The 21,283-nt window shown below is 42.7% G+C and overlaps 1 protein-coding gene across 2 annotated transcripts in view; it reads right to left on the bottom strand.

Moving 5' to 3' along the window:
- RNLS (renalase, FAD dependent amine oxidase) overlaps positions 1–21,283 on the bottom strand; it is a 148,065-nt gene that overhangs the window by 46,951 nt on the left and 79,831 nt on the right. The window contains exon 5 of one of the 2 annotated variants that reach the window (XM_066621098.1): positions 1,214–1,387. The exons of the other annotated variant lie outside the window; for it this stretch is intronic. Coding sequence (XP_066477195.1) covers positions 1,214–1,387 — 174 coding nt within the window. The remainder of the gene's footprint in view (positions 1–1,213; positions 1,388–21,283) is intronic. 2 annotated transcript variants of the gene reach the window in all.

A 21,283-nucleotide genomic window follows, 5' to 3' on the forward strand; every position in this document is an offset into this window, starting at 1 on the left:
AACAGCAGTCAGTTTGCAAAGGCCAAAGGAAAAAAAAATCCACCATTTTTGACTGCCTTCGAAACATTAGCGGAGAGGCAGTGGTATGGACATCCCTTGGAAGAGAGTTCCATAGCATCATGTGTGACCTGAACCAGAAGATATGAATCTTGATCCACTGGCACATATCCATACCTACATGTCAGTCAAGATAATCAGTGTGTCTGACAATGGTGGAGATTAAGCCACACCTAGGCAGAATTAGGGAGCAGATTTAATTTACTCCCTAATCATAAACAAGTGTTGCAATGATTCCTAACATTTTGATTAGGGCTGTGCCCTGGTCTAGTGACAAGAACAGCACAAACCACACCAGATATGCCGGCCACCACTTTGCAGATTAGCACTAGCCTGCATGCAGGTTTCCCGACACAACAGGAGATAACATGGTGGAATGCATATTCTAGCTGGATAGTCACAAAGATCCGATAGGGTAGGGCAGAGCTCATTTTAGTACCAGTAAAACTGAAGCTGTACCAATTCTGTTGCAAAAACAAAACAAAAATTAACACTGAAAGTTAATCACAAGATGTTGCTGACTATTTCTCCCATCACCCATGGGATTCTTTCTACATTAACATACTTAATAAAGTGGAACACACCATCTTTTTCATTGCCATTTTCAATGACGTGCCCCAAAACACCCACAAAAGGAGCCCTTTGCAAGGGGGATCTTGTATGAATATCCTGAATTCCAGTAACCTCAAGGTTTTTCCATGGCAAAACACATGCACAGTCAGATGCGGCAGTTGTGACTATACAGTTCATTTCTGGATCTGACCACGCTCAGCGAGGAGGAGAGAGGAAGGGCTGTAAAACTGCAGAGGGATGGTAGAATAAATTGGTACATGCACGAATCAAACATTTCAACAACAGAACCCGGGCACTTCTTGGAATAGCAATGTTTTGATGTTTAAAAAAATTCTCTGACACTGCTTTCATAAAGCTCTGTAATATAAACCATGTGCTGGGCAATGGTTTTTCTTAAAACCCTCCCTAGTTTCATTGTGCGTTTTATTCCAGGCCAAATGTGACATTAAATTTTTATCCCCTAAGGCATGGAGTTAAATACTTGCTCTGTTCAGAATAGCAACACTCAATTAAGTAGCATTTTTTTTTGTGATCTACACCCTCCACTGTTACTGAGTTTAAAGGGAATAATGGGAGCACTGACCTATATTGCGCTTCTTATTATCGATGGAGATGAAGCGTATGCAGGGATTATTGGAGATGTACTGTGCCGCCCAAGGGACATCAATCTGTGTGCCAGCTTCATAAAAAAGGCCCAGAGCATAGCGAGAGGAGTAGCTCACGGATTCCAGTTGCTGCCTTTGATTTTTGTTAATTACTGTGGAAAAAAAGGGGGAAATTAGACAATTACTTTTATCTCAGAGCATTAAACCTGCAAATAATACTACAGCTAAGCTGCTTAATCCTAAAACAGCACTCATGTGTGCCTCAAAAAAATTTTTTTTTAAAGCCATGCACCATTTCATCATTTTAAATATTGACACACGTATCTAGTTTGGGGCTTTTGCTACTGTTATGCAGGCATTTATCAGAGACTTTTAGGAATTGAAGAGTTAATGTTCTTGACATGAATATTTCCTTGTGCATGAAGTGGACTAAGAAAGCGCTAAGCAATCTGAAGAAGGAAAAAACAGAGCAAAGGAAAAAGACTAAGGGAACCGACCGATCAAATCAAAAGAGCATAACACAAGAGAATATTAAGACCACATGATGACTAAAGGAAGGTATTACAATATAAAATTATAACACACAGAAAATACAGGTAATCAAATTACAAGTTAATGGTTACAGCATGGAAAAAATTGTAATCCACAAAGTGTATCATTTCATGTATTAATAAATCTAATTTGAAACAGTTTACAATTGTTACTGTAAATTCTTAAAGCCCACTTCCAAGTTCTAAGATCTGGTATTCCCTTCAGAAATCCATTTTGAAAATGTGATTAGATAAACAGAAATCAATCCTCAAGGACATCAGGCTCTGAGATCACTCATAAGAGGCAATGCTCCTGAGAGAACCTGCAGAGTTTATAGTAATTGTGACATGTTCTATATCCTTCTTCAAGCCTCCAGAAATACTGTCAAATTTGTTAATGAAGCTTAGTTACCAAATCCCCTGTTCTAATTGTCCCAGAAAATTCTTATGTTTTTATGCCAAAGCATTAAAGCTGCAGATGACCTTAGGCACTTTAAATATAGGTCGTTACCTGTGAAATGCCACAAATGCCAATTTAGTTTCCAGTATACTTTTTATCCTGGTCTAGACAGGGAATTCTGATATACACAAGAGAGCTTTCCATTCACATCAATGGTGAGGTCAAGAAATGTCACTTTTGGTCCCCGATTCACAAGTTAATGCCGAAGACTACCTGTGCAAGAATTCTGCATGTGTACATGTGGTGTTTTGGATAGCAGCCTTGTCCTTTCTGCAGGGCTGACCCACCCTGGCTCTTGAGACAGTATGCTGTCCCCTTTGCTGAAGGATTCATGAGTTGCTGTCTTTCTCTCCCCCCCCCCCCAATTTGAAAGAAAGAGGAAAATGGAATGGAAGATGAGTGTGAAGGAGAGATGACTAGTGGGCCAGAACACACTGTTTTCATTTGCAAATCCAAGGAGCACATGAAGAAGCAGCAAAGGCAGATGGGCAAAAATAGGTGACTTTCCCCTCACAACAATCCACTGCTTGAGACAACTGCCTCAGAAAGGCAGGCTAGGTCTACTGTTAGTTTTAGTCAAATGTCCACACATGAATATTTATTAATTACAGGAACTATATACTGTCTTTCTCATAGACTCGTGGTTTACATGCGCATGCTGACCATAAACATCAATAAACCAGAGATGTACATGTCTACTGTGCTAGTGGTTTCATAATCTCTTTCACCTTTCCAAAGTTATCCTCCTCTTCAAGCCTCTACAATAAATAAACAAGTGCCTGCTTCCCACCTAGCTCATCATCCAACTCCTTTCTTGCTTACTTGTGCACCATCTTTGGAGTCCTGCTTGCTTCAGCAGCAAACAAGTAGGAATAGTCAGTTCTACTGCTTTGCTGGATTTTGACAGGATCCCTGGGTTGTAACCTGCCATCTACCATATGGAAAGTAGTGAATGAATGCAGGGAGAGTGCCAGACTACAGCCATTTCACAAGCAGTGCTAAGAACTCCTGGTCTCAGTTGTAGCTCTTATGAACTACTCAGATGCAGTATTCTGTATGATAGATCTGTAGGCTCATCTGTTAATTCACTTCCAAGCTCAATTCAAAGTTTTGACTTTCAAAGCTCTAAACCAGGGGTTTCCAAACTTTGGCAGGAGGGCCACATCATCTCTCTGACTCTGTGTCGGGGGGGGGGGCGGGAGAAAAAATAATTAATTTACATTAAAATTTGATTAAATGTACATAAATGAATATATTAAAGATGGAAATTATATGACTGAATGAAGGTCTTGCAATAGCTTAAGGCCTATAAAAGACCTTGTACAAAGCAAAGCCGGCCTTTCCTTCACTGCTACTTCACAGACGTGAAACAGCAAGCAGTGGAGGGAGACTTTCGCCCACAGCTCATGCAAGAGGTCAAACAGTTGCCTTTGCACTGAGAGCGGTTGCATCGGGTCAGTGTGGGCTCCAGCAAGTCTCTGGAGAGCCAGAAACTCATTGGAGACTGGGGGCTCCCTGCAGGCCAGACTGGGGGTCCCCAAGTGCCGCAAATGGCCTCCAGGCCAGGGTTTGGGCACCCTTGCTCAAAAAAGACTGGGACCTGGATATCTAAATAAAGATCTACCTTATTTCACATGGGCATATCTGCCAATTAAATCTTCCTTGGAGAAGAAAATCTATTTCTTTGGAAGTAAATGGAAGGCTACTGGAAAAAGGGCTTTCTCCGTAGTGATGCCAAAACAATGACACTACTTTCTCAGGCACATCTACCTGATATTTTCCTTGCTGTCTTTCACATACCAGGTGAAGTTTATCTAGTTCTCATGTGCTTTCAGCGGGTTGAAATGGTATTGGGGACTTGCCTGCTTGCTATTAAACTGATGGTTTTTTTTTAATTTTTATTTTAAACTGCTGGTTTTATTATTTTATCTACCTGATTATACTGATGTTTGTGTTTTACTGTTATTAATAAGAATATTCATATACTGCATTTCAACAAGAGTAGTTCACATAGTAAAACAAATCAAATTGTTCCCTCTCCTCAAAGGGCTCACAATAAAAAAAAGTACAGAAAATACACCAGCAACAGCCATTGGAAAAGATGCCATGCTGGGTGAAGAGGAACAGTTGCTCTTACTCTCCCCTTGCTAATTATAAGAGGGCACCACTTTAAAAGATGTCTCTTTGCCCACTAAGTAGAGGGTTACATGTTATTTATCAGTAGTTATCAAACGTTTTAGCCAGCCTAACCCCACTTAGGTCGTTGCAAAAGTGCTTAATGGCACTTTCGCAACAGCCTTGGGATGGCCCAAGGGAAATGTGCTGGCCCAAGGCCCAGTTTGGATAGGGCCCTAAGTTAAAAAATTTATTTAAAACAAAGAGGAGCCTTCTTAGCCCTCCCAAGCAGTTGCTGATCTATTTAAAAAATTCCCCAAACATCTGAAAGGCTGCAAACCTATCCACACTTTCCTGGAAGTAAGCCCTACTGACTATCATTGTCAAAAAATATTTACCTATTAAAAGTAGTTAACCTATTAAAAGTACAGATCTGTAACATTTCCCCAAATGCAGTCACATACCATGGTAGCATCAAGTCTAATATATTAAAAATAAAATACACATTGAAATGCATGGGGGCCCACCTGAAATTGGCTTGTGACTCACCTAGTGGGTCCTGACCCACAGTTTGAAAAATGCTGTTATATATTATACTTTGTTGCATTGTTCATTGCCTTAGAACTTTTTGTGGGTTTTTTGGGGTGAAAGGATGGGTAAAAATACCTTAATAAATAGACAAGTCTACCTAACTGGAGGTCTACTGGATGTTCATTTCTATTTTATCAATGTGTATGATGTGTAGTAAATATGCTGGATCATCTGTGAATGGGCATGATCTGTATCTTAAGGAGCATGTCCTCCTGTATGTAATTCCTATTTGTTCAGTTCACCAGATGAAGCCTGGTTTCAGATTCTCGAAGCCTTCCACCCTTGTTCTTGCAAAACAATAAACATTTATGAACAACCAGAATAGATGCAGATTCAACCTCAAGGTGAAGCAGCCGTTAAATAGTTCATGTGCTAAGAGAGTGCATAAACCACAAGTTTTCCTTAAGAGGCCTGGGCCAAACAAAACAATGATCTACCAGTTAATCTTTTAAAATAAGTTTATACAGCTACTCAGTTACTGGGGAACTTTCAATAACTTTCTCCTTTAATTGGAACAGACGGATATATACAAAATAAATTGTCCAATTGCCAGGGATCTAAATTACTGCAAAGTTACAGTATTAAGAAGCCATTTGGCATGTGAAGATATGCAGGCATGGTCATGTTCGGGGGCATACTCTTAGCCTAGAGTCTGACTCTGAAAGACAGTGATGCAAATAAAAGCCTGACTGAACTGCATGCACAAGAAACATCCAAACTCTGAATGAGGCAGAAAAGTTCATTGAAGTCTTGTCTTTCACCCTTTGCCTAAATCAGATTAACTGAACTATTGCACAACCATGCACGGTTATATGTCTGACATACCAGGTTTTAGGCTGAGGACAATGAGGTTAGTTAAGTTCAAGGTGAGAGTTTCAGTTTTTGGAATTTCATTTTTTGGGTTGGTTTCAATTTGCACAGGGTGGTTGTTTGACGTTGTTTCTGAAACCACAAAATAGCCTTCCCCCCACATTCTTGCAAAAAGAAGCATGATGATTTAATAATCTTGGGTGAGTATGTGTGTGTGGGATGGGGTGGGGCAAGGAGATACACATTTAGATTGCATTCTTATACAGAGTGCAAGATGTCAGGCCACTGACAATTTTTAAAGAAAATTAATCATGTTTTGGATATAACATTTACAGCAGAAGATACTAACAGACAGGAACAGGGACACTAGCAGAGGTCTTGATCGTAAATGTCCAATGTGAAACAGAGATAAGTACCTTCAATAAATAAAAATAAAACTGCAATATTAGGTCTTTGCATCATCTCTCTGCACTATGAAGTGCTTTTAATCGGCCACCCTAATGCCATATCATCCCAACTCCTCTGTGTTTACTGATGTTCCATCTGGTGTGGCTGTGAGATAAATTCCCACTGCTAAGTATGCCAAATTCCATGAACTGGGAGTTGACCTTGTTGACTGCTTATAAATCAAAGCACCAAGAAACAATACTGCTGCTGCGAGTGAGGGAGGAAATTCACCTGAATTCCAACATAACTTGGAAATGAAAGGGCCAGGGGATAATATCCAGCAAGAATCAGGTGTGGGTCAAGGATGGTGCTGGCTAAACTGTGTGGGCACTGGTTCACATATGATCTGAGTCAGCCAAGGTCACGTTGGGAGCAATTTGGTACATAAGATAGCAGGAGTTCTTGTACACAATGACAAAAAAACACACACATTGGGGGGGGGGCGGCTTTACTAAAAAATGAAATATATATATGCCAAAAAAGGACATAGAAAACACTGCCTAAACAGAATGATGCTAGTATAAGGAGTTAAGTAGTAACTTAAGGTATAACATTTTTCATTTGGAAGAGGCTTGAAAGTGTATACAGGTGTCCCCTGGTATCTGCGGATCTGATATCCGCGGTTTCAGTTATCTGTGAATGCTGGGGATACCAGGGACCCATTACAAACACGTTGAGAAAATGTTTAAAAAGTTCCCAGTAACTTTCCTGAACATTGTGCAGCACTTTCATTGCATCTGCAGGGCTTCAGGCAGTCTCTTTGGCTTCTTCCATTCTCTTCTGGTTTGCGCAGAGGCCAGAATAAATTCTGGAGCAAAGGTGGGTTCCATGGGTTCCAAACAAGGGCTTCCATGCGACCCGGAAGAGGCTGGAAGAAGCCAAAGAGACTGCCTGGAGCCCTGCAAACGCAGTGAAAGTGCTGCACGAAGATCAGGCAAGTTACTGGTGGCTTTTTAAAACTTTTTGAAAGTGCTTGGAATGGGTCCCCAGTATTTGTGGTTTCTGGTATCTGTGGCGGGTCTGGAATGGAACCCCCACAGATATCGGGGCACACCTGTATTGTAATTTATAAAACTTTCCAAACCAAGAGGTTACTGGCTTCATGTGCTTTTGAATAAAAGCTTCATGGGATAACTCTCCCCACTTGAAAGGAAAAGGAACACATTTCAGCTGTGATGGCACACATTTACCACCAAGCTCCACAAATGTGTAGAATTTTGATGTTACAGGTAAATGACCAATTGTGCCATTTTGCAACCACAGCAACACCATTAACTAGCATTTTTGTTCAGGCTATTTGTTGAGAGTTGATGTATAGTGACGAACAATGTGAGCCAAGAAATATCTGGCTTTAATCTCACTTCAGCCATGAACTTATTAAAGGTCTTAGGTAAGCCTAAGTCTGCTTTGACCCCTTTACTCTCCCACTTGCAATATGAGTGGGAGGACAAATCTACCTTACAGGACTGTTATAAGGATGATGGAGATAATATGCTGTATAAATGTTAAGCATTCTTAGGAGGATTAATTTTAAACACTTTAACTACTTAACTTTTTAATTGTGGTACGTGGTCATATTACCCACACACTTGCACATGCATGCACACACAGAGAGGAAATCATGTAACACAGTGTAACAAAATGATTATTTCTTCATTCAACAGATTGTTTTGTTTAAGATAATTTTATTTGTAGTGTCTGACTAAACTGCATTTTGGCAAAGAATCTGAAACTAGTCAATTAGATACAGATTGTCTGAACAAGCTGTAGTATTTTGAAGTTGCTGCTGATTGCTGTTTTAAGTTTAAAAGGAAATTGTGGTTAAACTGTGACATAGGTATTTTTAGCGTGGGCATTTTGTTAACAGAATTCAGAAGAACACTGCCCTAGCAGATCATGCAGTCTGACTTTTTCTTTTAAGTTTAAAGCCTAGGTTGCCAAGTCCAAGCATAAAGGATACTAGAAAGATGTGGCATTCGTTCCATGAAGCTGGAATGTTCAGAAACAATGAATGTTTATTGTGCCACAGCTAGTGATAGGATGCTGAAATTGTGCCCAATTGAATGTTCTTTTAGGATGACTCACTGCATGGGATCTGACTGATCGACATACTTGGGAAATATAGATTTTTATTTAAAAAGTTTCATACTACAATAATACAAAGGAGAGAAATCACATTTTACATTTTCAACTACAGTCACATTACATCAGCTGTTTAACTAGAACACAGATACATCACATTATAGGTTGATTCACTCCATCTAACCACTCCCACCATTTTTTCCACCTGTCTCCACTGGTTCTCACCCTTTCGTAAGCCACGACACCGTATACTCTGGAGACCACAAAGTGGACCCATCCTTGTGTGTTGGTGGACTTTTTCTCCTTTATTTCTTTGCCCCTTTGGATGCCCAGTGCAAAAACGACATACAGATTTATCAATCTTACCGTAGACCACGGCACCTCCCACCTATCGTCTCCTCCCCTCCGCTGTCCCGCATTACTCATCCTCTTGGGTCCCCTCATACCTCCTGCCAGCTCCTTCCCAGAGACGATAGTCTCCCAGGCATGTTGGGCCAGTTCGGGCCACTTAAAGGCCCTCGCTACGCCCCTCCACAACTCCTTCACTGGCATACACTCTTGGACGAAATGGGCTACCGTTTCTATCAGCGGCGGGGCACCTACCGATCTAGAGGGCCCCGACCCTGAACAGGTCGGCCTCTTGCACCTCTTCTGATCTTCTTGCAACCATGGGTTTGCCGCTCCCACCCTGAAGATCTGATAGAAAGCCCCCCACCTTAATTCCCATAAACTAAAGGGGATTCTCTTCTCGCTAAAGGCACTGTGCACCACCTTCTCCTGCAAGATGTACGCGGAAAGGAGCATCTTATTTTGCTGTTTCTCTTGGTGAGGCCTCATGATAAACTCCTGTACCGTTGTTTCATACACATAACGCTTGAGTTGTTTCCCTTCCAGTCCGCTGGTTTTATACGGTTTGGCCGAGAGCCCCATCTCCTTCATCAGAGTCACCGCGTCCCTCATATACACCGGCAAAGATTGTTTTATCGCCTGAATGAGTACGTATCCTGTCTCTTCTTTCACCCACCATTTCTGTCCCCAGGATGTCTTTTCTCAAGTGTCTCCGAATTGGGCCCATACAGATGCAAAGGCTCCCCCTTCCTGCAGCCTCTGCAGGAAGTATTGACATACTTGGGGCTGGGAAGGAATCCCCTGGCTAAATTGGCTGGAGATCCTGGGAATGTTATGCTTTTTCCTACGTTGTGTGGTTGGAGTACTCTGCCTAAATAATCTACAGCTCTTTGCAAGTAGCCAGCTACACAGCACCTGCTTTCTCCTTGGTAGATGGATTGTGCAGATTGTTGTTTGATGGATAGTTCTAGGTATCAGAGAATTGAACAGATAACATTTAGTTATGTCCAGCTCTCAGACTCAACATTCCATAGGATCTATGATATTCTGAAAAAAAAAAACATCTTGAAAACAAGGTCCGTGTTCTGTAACATTTTAAAGAAGCTGTTTCACTCCATGACTTAACAGTTATGTGCAAAGGCAATGGGGAAATCATAACACACGGAACTGTCACTAACAGAAGAACAATACAAAGCAAAGTCCAAGAACGTGGCAGATCCATTTGGAAGTCACAGAATCAGAACCAGGGCCCCTTCACATGCTTCAAAACTCCTATGTGGTTCTGTGTATGGAATAATCTTGACTTCTACATATGCATGAACAAGGACCACTTAGTGAGAAACTGAGTGTTGCCAGAAATTCTTAATGTACAGGTGGAGCCTATTCACCGATTTTATATCTGTGGATCTGGCTCAACGCTGGTCCCCCAGACCTGCATTAAGCCAGACCTGGCCCAACCTGAAACGTTTGAAGCACAGCTCCATTTGCCTCTGGAAAACTTTCAGAAGCCCGCAGAGGTTGTGTACTTCTACCTGCAGCCTCAGCGGGCTTTAGAATGGCCGAAAAGGCAAAAAAAAAGCTACTTTCGTTTTCTACTTCTAGAAGCTTCCAGGAGCTTCCTCGGGCCTCAGAATGCCTTAAAAGACATAAGAACGTTTCCTTCCAGAAACCAAAAGTAGTGTATTTTTTGGCCTTTTTGGCAATTCTGAAGTCCACAGAGGCTGCAGGTGGATGTGTGCGGCCTTCAAAAAGCCCTCTCTCCATTCGCCTTCTGAGGATTTAAAGGGTCTGAAACAGCAGATTTCGTTATCTGCGTTTTTTGGTTTTGGGGTGTGTGTGTGTGTGTGTACAAGAATGAATCCTTCACAGATATTGAGGCCCCACCTGTATAACTCTAAGGGAATCTTTCCTTCAAAAACATTGCTTCGATCCAGCTAAATTAATTTCAGAACTGTTAACTTAATATGATGCTGAATAACTTACAACAGTATAACCTGTACATTCTACAGTAATGAATGTTTTGTAGTGTCACTAATGCCCCAAATCCTATTTGCACGATATGCTGGAGCAGTGGTTCTCACACCTTTAGCACTGGGACCCACTTTTTAGAATGAGAATCTGTCAGGACCCACCGGAAGTGATGTCATGACCGGAAGTTACATCATCAAGTAGGAAAAATTTTTAACAATCTCTGGCTGCAATCCTGCCCACTTACCCAGGAGAAAGTCCCATTGAGTATCATTGTTAAAAGAATATATGTTGTAGCTTGTTAAAAGTACAGGTCTGTAACATTTCCCCAAATGCAGTAACATACTATGGTAGCATCAAGTCTAATATATTTAAAATAAAATATTGAAATCAACGGGGACCCATCTGAAATGGGCTCACGACCCACCTAGTGGGTCCCAACCCACAGTTTGAGAAACACTGTGCTGGAGGACCTTGCAGTCTGTCAGTATATTGCATGCAGGGTAACCAGGTACAACGGAGGACACAGTGCCTAGACCAGGGGTGCTCACACTTTTTTGGCTCAAGAGCTACTTTGAAACCCAGCAAGGCCCGGAGATCTACCAGAGTTTTTTTTTTACAATGTTCGTGCCATCATAACATATAACATTTATGTGTACAATGTATGTTGGTGTACCTTGAGCCCCACTGAGTATAACAGGACTTACTCCTGAGTAGACATGCCTAGGATTAGGCTGTGAGGCTGCAATCCTAGCCACACTTACCTGGGAGTAAGCCCCATTGAGTACAATGGGCCTTACTCCCAGCATTTCCTCCCAGAGGCACCTGAAGGGGGGGGGGGTCGGCACTCCGCGATCTACTCATTTTGCCTCGCGATCTACCGGTAGATCGCGATCCACCTATTGAGCACCCCTGGCCTAGACTTTTTTAAACCCTTTCATGTTGAGTTGCATCTGCCAAAATTCCCTTTTCTATACAATGGCTAAAGATTTAGGCATTGTGTCCTGGTCACCCTGACTGTGTGGGCTACTGGCACAGCAACTGCTCTGCCGTTCTGTGAAGATCTGCAATTAGTGCAAAGGAGGCCACACGCTGGCAGTGGTGCTGCACAGACAAGTCGCTGATGCAGGTGTGTTGGCAGCATGGGGATCAGACTGGGCTGGGGCAGATCCTGGTGGCAGCAATACCCACCAGATACAGTGATCCTGTTCCAGGTCCAACGTATCCCCTTCACCCTAACAGATGAACTCTTTTGCCAACAAAAGAGTTGGCATAGATCTAAGTAGGCGCATAGGGGACCAGGGAGCAGTGGTAGACTGATGATGCCATCTTTATTGTTTTACATACAGTCCTGCGTCATTTGGAACAATGGGGTACATATGTACGGCTGTTATTTGTGGTTTATAGTTAATGTGGTTAATGCTTTTAACACCATTCTACCTAGCAGGCTGTTTTTTAAAATGACTAGTTTGGGCATAGAGCAAGACATTTGCCTGTGGATAAAGGACTTTTTGACAAATAGGCCATAGTCAGTTAGGATGGGCTCTTATCATTCTTCCACTCTGATATTAAATACAGGAGCTCCCCAAGGCTGTGTGCTGAGCCCCTTCCTCTAATCCCTGTATACACATGATTGGATACAATCACATATTACCAATGAAATTATAAAATTTGCAGATGATGCTACAGTGGTGGGGCTTGTCAGTGGGAATGATGAGTCTGCTTATAGGAAGGAGGTACAGGACTTGTTATTGTGGTGCAAAGAAAATAATCTCTCACTTAACATCAAAAAAACTGAAGAACTTATAATTGACTTGTGGAAAAAGAGGGATGTACACACACCATTATACATAAATGGTGAGGAGGTGGAGAGGGTTGCTAGTTTCAAATTCCTAGGTATTTACATCACAGAGGACCTCTCATGGATGATTAACACCAGCATGTTGATTAAAAAAGGCACAAAAGCAGTTATATTTTCTGAGGAAGCTTGGGAGGTTAAATCTGTCGCAGCAACTGCTTGTGTCTTACTATCTTACTTACTACCATTGAGAGTGTTCTAACCTATGATATCTTGGTGTGGTACGGAAATTGCACTACAGGGGACAAAAAAGCTCTGCAGAGAATTATTAAGATTGCACAGCACATCATCAACCTTCATCTACCAGCTCTGGAGGACATCTATACATCTTGCTGTCTGCAGAAGTCATAGTGTTCTCAGAGACCCCTTCCATCTGGCTCATAAGTTCTTTGAACTGTTGCCTTCAGGTAGATGATACAGAACTATTAGAGCATGCACCACACGATTCCTGAACAGTTTTTATCCCACAGCCATAATTACATTGAATAAGGCGATATAGTTGTTAACATGCTCCTGGGCATTATGGCCTGTTATACTGTTTTTATATTACGATGCATGTTGTATAGAATGTGTGGGTGAGTGTGATTGTTGGAATTGTAGTATATATTTATGCTTGTATCTCAAAGGTGCATAAATTTTGTTGTGCTGTAGCACAATGACAATAAAGTTACTACTACTACTACTACTAGAGGTAAGTACAAATTTTTGTTACTTACCTCTCCTGGCCAGCCTGGTCTCTATCTAGCTAGGCCATGGGAAACAGCTGATGCTATATCAGTGTCGCTGCACTGTTCAGGCCAGTCCTGGTTAGGATTGGTCCATAATGGTCTCTAAACAATAACAAAATATTTAATGACTCGCCATAAAATCAAAGTTGTCACAAATTGGGGTGGAAGTATCATAACTCATGTTTTATCACTGTATGAATAGGTTATTTCAAGATGGTTGCAGCTTTGCATCAGCTGATTAAATTCCCTCTGCATAATTATATTCTTGTCTTATGCATAACAGTTTAAAGAAAAATACTGCAAAACTGTTAAATTCACATTTACATTTATACTGAATGCCCACTTTTGTTATGGGAGCATCTTGCAGAAACATTTCAATGAGCTAAAACCATAATGTAGGAACTTGCCCCAAAGTATTGTTGTGATTTGCAAAAATAGAGCTATCTTTTCTGAAGCAATCCAAGAATAAGGCTGCAATCCTACCCACATTTACCTGAGCATAAGCTCCACTGGCTAAAACAGGACTTACGTCTGAGTAGATATGCGTAGGTATAGGCATATACAGGCATGCCTAGACATGCCTGAGTAGACATAAGAAAATAAGAAGAGTCCCACTGGATCAGGTCCAGTGGTGTCCCTAGAGGGGTGCGGGCCGCACCGGGTGACGCGCAAGGGGGGGTGACGTGCACTGGGGTGGGTGATGCACTAAAATTGTGATGGTTAGGAGTAACCCCATCATGTTATATACCGTTGGATGCAGAATTTCCAGCTGAAAGCAATGCAAAACACCAGAGTGAAATATCTCCTTTCTATCAAAGGTTATTGGCAAAAAACCGGAAAACAAAAAATGTATGGAGCCCAAATGAAAGTGAAACTGAGTTGTATCACACATTTACTCAAGAGTAGGCAAACATGCCTTAGTCCATCAGAAAGGGCAGGCTGAGAGGAATCTAACACCAGAATGGTCCTGATCCAATGAATGTAGCCCCAAAAAAACACCCAAGAAGGAAGTCTCTCCCTCCAAGCTGGCGAATGTATTGAGCCCTATGGTAAGCGAAACTAAGGCATATGGTTGTGTTTACTCATGAGTAAGCAAATGTGGTAGATCACCACGCCCACCACCTGGAGTGTTGCCCTGCCCACTACATGGGGGGTGATGCCCTGGCCTCCCACATCAGGTGATGCAAACCCTAGTGACGCCACTGATAAGGTCAAAGGCTCATCTAGTCCAGCTTCCTGTATCTCATAAAGCTCAAAGGGGTGCCAGTAAAAAATAAGTGACATTTTACAGTCAGAAGTGACCCTGTATCAACCTGACAGACCTTAACATTACACAGATTTATGTCTGAGGCCTTGAATTATACAAAATTACACATTACATCAAAAGTTGATGAAGTCAGCATACAAGACAACCATTCCTTCCTTTGTGGGATTTCTCTACCAGAGAATCAGAAGCTGCTTATTAAGATACTATCTGTGAGAAGGCTATGAAGAAGAGACTCTTAAAAGAAGAAGGAAAAAAAAATCCATTTGTTAATCATTAAGATTTTTTTTTCCCTAACTGACACAGTGAAATGATGCTGGCTTGGTGCCAATGCACAGGCCATTTCCAGCTGTAGAACATTTGACTTTTTTTTTTAAACTTACGTAGGAGGTAGCAAGGGTTATGAGAAAGACATGGCTTTCTAGCTGTGTTAATATCTTCAGATATTAAAGGGCAGAGCTGGAGATAAATTCAGTCACATTAAGGCTTGCACAACAATGGCAATAAAAACACAATAAGCAAAAATATGTGTGCATACTGAATATGTTGAATTTCCATTTGGGCACTTGTACTGAGAACTACAGCGTAATAGTTCTCCCTGCAAGAGCACATTGTTTAGAAACATTATGGGAATTGTCTATTAAAGAGCAGCATTTCTAAATCATTGTAGTCATGAATGGTTGCCATAAAGTTTATTGCCTAAAGTTTGTGATACATGAAAGATGTGTAAAGGGTACATTTATGGAGTTATACAATCAAAGTAGGGGAAAAGACACTAAAACAATTACCGTATTTTTCGCTCCGTAAGACACACCTGACCATAAGACGCACCTAGTTTTTAGAGGAGAAAAACAAGGAAAAAAATATTCTGAACCAAATAGTGTAATAAAATATTTAATAAACTATAACAGAATAACATTTGAACCATGTAAAGTGAACAGCAGTCAACAGTGGCATTAAGAACCATTATCACTGTCATTAACAAATGGAGAGACTTAAAGGTTTGAGCACTCTAGTTTTCTGGAAACACCAAGAACTCATCATCGCTAGAGTCAGAATTTATGAAGCTCACAAAAGCAGGTGCACTCAAATAGGGGATCACATTATCTTTCTGCTACAATGATGTTTTGCCAAATTCCAATCCACTGGGCCTCGTGCCCGCTTAAGGCTGATCAGTCCCCCTTGTGCAACTCACCAGTGCAGCAAGCAAAAACAAGTCCAGTTCCAGTCCACAGATGCCAAGTAAATCAGTCCCATCATTCAGAGTTACCAAATCAGAGTCCAGAACCAATAAGCCAAATTACAGTCCAAGGTCAGGTTCCAGGTAGGTCAGTTAAATCCATCAGGGTATCCAAGTCCAGTCACAATCCACAGTCAGATTCCAAATTCAATAAACCCAGTCAGTCTCCTCCCCTACCTCCAACCTGCACTCCTGCAAAACCCACAAACCCTTTCTGCCTCTGGTACTCCTTATATCCCTGAGGGCCCTATTGCCTTCCAGTGGCTGCAGCTGTGCAGCACACTCTGCTGGATGCCCAGGCCTTACCCTTAAAGGGGCCACTGCTGACACCACATCTACCTCCTCACCAGATCTTCCTGGATTCCAATAGGGGGGGAGCAGATCTCTATACAGACCAGTGCAAAAACAGGGGAAAGGTGTGGGGGAGGTAAGATCTTTGTACAGGCATCACAGCAAGACCAGTGCAAAACCCCTTGCACACAGAACCAACAGATGGAAGTGGGGGGCGGGTGCAGATCTCCATACATACCAGTGCAAAAGCAGGGGAAAAGTGTGGGGCAGGTAAGATCTCTGTATAGACATCACAGCAAGACCATTGCAAAACCCCTTGCACACAGAACCAACAGATGGAAGTGGGGGGGGGGCGCAGATCTCCATATATACCAGTGCAAAAGCAGGGGAAAGGTAAGTCAGCCCCAGTAGAGCCAATGGGGCTCACTCCCAGGGATGAGTGGACGGGAGAAAAGCCTGCTAGCGCCTCCTCTCCCAGGGAGGAGCCCGTCTCAGTCCCTGGGCTCCCTGGACTCACTCCCTAGGCTCGCTCCCTGGGCTCACAAGCCTGCCAGGGGCTCACTCCTAGGGATGCGTGGACAGGAGAGAAGCCCGCGATTGACTCATTTCGCCTGGAGATGGACTGGTAGCTCGAGGATCGACATAATGAGCACCCCTGCTCTAGGGGCTTGCTCAGCAAGACTGCCACCCCACCCCCGCTTTCCTGGGTGTGAGCCCCAGTGACTCCGAGACTTACTTCTGAGTAGACACGCGGGCTTGCTCAGCAAGACTGCCACCCCACCCCCGCTTTCCTGGGAAGCGGAGCTGAGCAGAGGGGGCGGGGCCAGGGATGGAGTTTTTTTTTTTTTTGCAGTATTCGCTCCATAAGACACACACACTTTTCCCCCCACTTTTTTGGGGGGGAAAAGTGAGTCTTATAGAGTGAAAAATACGGTACATGACAATGAGTTTTATGAAGGATCATAATGGAATATGACAACTTATTGGATGCAAAGAATCCATTGACAAATTGAAATCTGGTTTATATCATTAAAAAACTCCAACTGATATTTCCAACTGATGGACATGGTTCAGCTAAAGTCTCATTGATTTTGGGATTTTTGGGGGTGGGTGTTAAAAGTGTAGGTATTGGCAACCTTCAGTCTCAAAAGACTATGGTATCGCGCTCTGAAAGGTGGTTCTGGCACAGCGTCTAGTGTGGCTGAAAAGGCCAATCCGGGAGTGACAATCCCTTCCCTTAAAAGTGTATTGCATGAAAAATGCAGTAAAAGAGCTACAGCCGTTTTATGTAGCAAATCATTTTCTAAGGAAGAAAGTGCACACAGAAAATAAGAACTTTCAATCCAACTTCTTATAAACGCATGTTTAGTCTGAAAAATATTGCTCTAAATTTGATTCCTATCGTTTGGATGACCTGGCTTATATATATGTATTATTGTGGTGCAAAGAGAAGCAGCTCTCCTTCTAGGCTCGGCATAATCACTAATAGGGACAGTGGCTGATTGGCTGTTCCAAGTGTAAGTTACTTAGACCCACTTGCCAGGCTGCACCCTCCTACTCCCTGAAGACTTGTTTAAATGGAACCATATGTGCATTTTTCTCTCCAAAGGGATAATCAGAATCCATATGATTGTGATCTAGGTTTTAAGTGTTGACTTCTATTCCTAAAGAGGCTGCAAATACACCTACATGGAGTGCTGAAAAGCTCTAAATATTCTACATCATTCAGAGGTATCCAAAAACCAAGCATCTTGTCAGTCTCACATCTATGGGGTCCTGCAGCCCTGGTCCATGACTACCTTTTGTATTGACTGCTACTATCTTGTTGATCTCATGTTGACTGCTACTATCCTATTGGTTCCCAGACTGCTCCTCCAAGTACTCTGCCCTGCTCTGGCAATGCCAGGCCCAGGTCATGAAAACCTTTATAACTTGAGCACAGTGCCAGCTTCCCCAGGAAGATGACATCTTAGCTTGAGAGAGGAACAGAGCACAGCATGTAGTGCTTGAAGCACAATGCTTGAACAAAGAGGATGAGGGCCTCTCTCTTTTGCCTCCTCCCCCCCAGTTGGTTTTAGACCTGATGAGAGCAGGGCCACTGACTTGTTTGGTGGATGGGGGAATATCTTGGGAAGAGGTCCATTGGTGGATGGTGACCTAGATGAGCTCTAGGTAGCTTAAAAGACTAGGGTTTCTTTTACTGTTTCTTTCCCTTGTCTGTTGTAGTGACCATTTGAGGGAGAAATGATTAGTGGGGGTCATCTTCTACCTTGAAGATAGTACAAAAACTGCAATCAGTGCAGAATGAGGGGTCTTGTGTGATTCCTGGGACTTGGCAGTTTGGCTCTATCTCTGTAGCCTGCTGTTCCAGTGATTGTACTGGCTGCCAATTCGTTTCCAGATCCAATTCAAGGTGCTGGTGTTACCATGTAAAGCCCTTCACAACCTAGGACTGGGGTGCCTTGGGGACTGCATGCTTCCATATATTGTAACCTTTCTTGCTTTGTATGCTGCCTTTAACAGATGTCAAGAGGGGTGGTGAGAAGAGGTTTAACTTATGAGTTAAAACAGTCCCCTCAGTAGAGGTATTTTAGCAGGGGTGGAAGATATTTTTATTTCAATTGACATTGTGTGGTTGGGAGGGTGTTGGGGGGGAATCAGCTGCTATTAGTTTTACTGTGCCCATGGTTTTATTATTGTTTTTAATGCTGCTCTTCTGCTGTTTTATCCTGGGTGCTTATTTTTAACAGTTCACATTGTTATTTTAATTATTATCTGCTCTATGGAATCAATTGGGTTTGTGCGCTGATGTTTTTGGATTTTATTGTTTATTTTATTATTTATAATTACACATTTTACAATTATTGATGTGTTTTATTATGAATTTTTGTTCACAGACGGTATAAATCTTATAAAGAAAATTAATAAATACTTGCTTGCAATAAATTAAAAAATACTGTACAACAGATGGAATAGATTACTTTATTGCTTGTTGCATGAAATCACCATGCACAACTGAAAAAATATTAACTCACCATGAACATGCAAAAGAAAGAAAAACTCTTGGTATAGTCTTACAAAATTAAAATAAGGCATTGGTCTTCTGTGCTTAAAAGAAACCTTATTGCTAAAGCTTTGCCTGATGCTATTCTACATTGGCATTATAAGAGATTTGATTGGACCTTTGTTTTCAGTAGTTTACCATTTAATTATAAGCCTAGTTTCCCCCTGAAGTGCATAGATACTGCATCCTGCTTTGCGCCTTCTGAGAACCAGGTAACTTCTTATCAAGTAATATAATTATAAATTCCAATGACTGCCTTTAGGGTTGTACACTGGCCAGGGGTGAGCAGCACAGCAGCAAACTGTTTCCTCCAGGGCTTATTTATTAATTAAGCTGGAATAACTCAGTGACCTTTGTAATAATTTGCAACGCCCATGGCAGCTTTGTTTCCCTGCACTTTGTTTCGAGGTGCAGAGCTTCAGACAATGAATTGTCTCATGATGCATGCTATAAATGTAAAAATCTCATTGCTTATATAATCTTAATTACAAAGCACTTAGCAAATAACTTTTGCATAAAGTGTAGCATGCCTCAAGCAGTTGAGGTGAACAATGAAATGTGAGCATTCATTTTCTCCATGCATGACACTAAAAGCCTTTCAAATTGCACAAAAGAGCATTCAGGATCCCTAAATGGCCCCTCCTCACCAATAACAAAGGCATGTCTAGAAATCTTGATGTACGTGTTTCACCTCCTCCACACCTGTGATGGATGTCATTTGAACCTTAGGTCTTATTAGTCTCCCTTTTCCATATGAAGGTCTGTCTTACTGTTCTCCATGTATGAGGCACAGGAAGCTGAAGATGACTTTACTCAATGGAAGAGATCCTTCCATTCCATATTCCTGGCCTTATTTCTGCCCACAGAACTAAATATCCAGTGCTGAAAAAACTACAGAACAAATTAAAAAAAAAAAAGAAAAAAGAATCATAAGGAATCTTAATAAGCAGGGCAAAATATCCACATACTCCTAACTAGGATGGAGATTCACTGACGGGCAGCCCAATCCTGAGCTGCCCGGGGCGCCCAGGCTCAGCAGCACCAAGGAGGGCTGCTGCCAAATCCAGTGCCTCACGCGCTACCGTGGGAGGCGCCTCGGGAGAAGGGGATGTTCATCCCCTTCCCCCAAGTAAGGTAAGCAGCCCCACAATGGGGATACTCACTTTACTTCTGACCAAAAGGTTGGCGGTAAGGAAAAGGTGCTCGTTTAGGGCGCGCAGCCCTACATGAGCGCCCTGGATCCTGCAAAGAGGAGCTCCGCCGATCCTCCTCCCAACCACCCCCCCGGCACACCCGCCCCCCGCTGGCCTCCCCCCTCTCTGGAACACCTCCTCCCCGCCCCGTCCCCGCCTGCTGTTCCACAGCTGCCGAGCACAGGATAGGTTCTCAGGGCCCAATACTATGCAGTGTTGCATGCGCTATTGCAAATGTGCTGTAAGGCATGTTTGTGGCCCTCAGCACTGGTGGAGTACCGGTGCTAGCTCAGTACTGGCTGGCACTGGGCTAGTGTTGGTGGAACACCAGTGCTCTGCTGCTCGGCGGTCACGTGGACTGCCAGACAGAGGAGCGATAGGTGGGGGTGTGGGGGGAGGAGGTGTTCTGGGATGGGGGAGGTGGGGCAGGGCAAGGAGAGGGTGGGGAGGAGGCATGTCAGGAGGGAAGTGGGCCACCAGCCCAAAACAGAGGCTCTTAATTCTACGCCGACCCTTGGGTTGCTGTAGAATCAAGTTGCCCCATTGCAGGGCTACTTGCCTTAGCCAGAGGAATGGGACAAAAGTCCCCTTCTCCTGAGGAGCTGCTGACGCTGCCCTCTGAGTGCACAAGATGCAGCAGCAGAAGTCATTTTTGGCACTACCGCAGCCCTGCTTGTCAGGCAGCTCAGGATTGGACTGTAAGACTACATTTTCTTTTTCTAGAGAGAATATTGTGAAAAGGTTACACAAAACAACATTTCCAGGGAGAGTATGAGACCAAAACCGACCACCTTCTCCAGATATACTGATACAAACCTTTCTGAAGGAAGCTGCAATCATGCTATATAACCTAGAATGCATCCTGTAACGCATGGTGAATTAATAGGATTGTCATATGTGATGCGCTTCACTGGCTTTCATATGTCAGTGCTTCACTGGCTTTCTGGATCTAGTCTTTTCCTCAGCTGAAGACTAGGTCCAGAAAGTGAGTGAAGCACTGACTTGCTCCACTTGGGAATTTGTTTCTCCACTGCCTTATTGTCAGGCTTATGCAGAATG

This window comes from Tiliqua scincoides, chromosome 3 (genome assembly GCF_035046505.1).
Source record: "Tiliqua scincoides isolate rTilSci1 chromosome 3, rTilSci1.hap2, whole genome shotgun sequence".
Lineage (NCBI taxonomy): Eukaryota > Metazoa > Chordata > Lepidosauria > Squamata > Scincidae > Tiliqua > Tiliqua scincoides.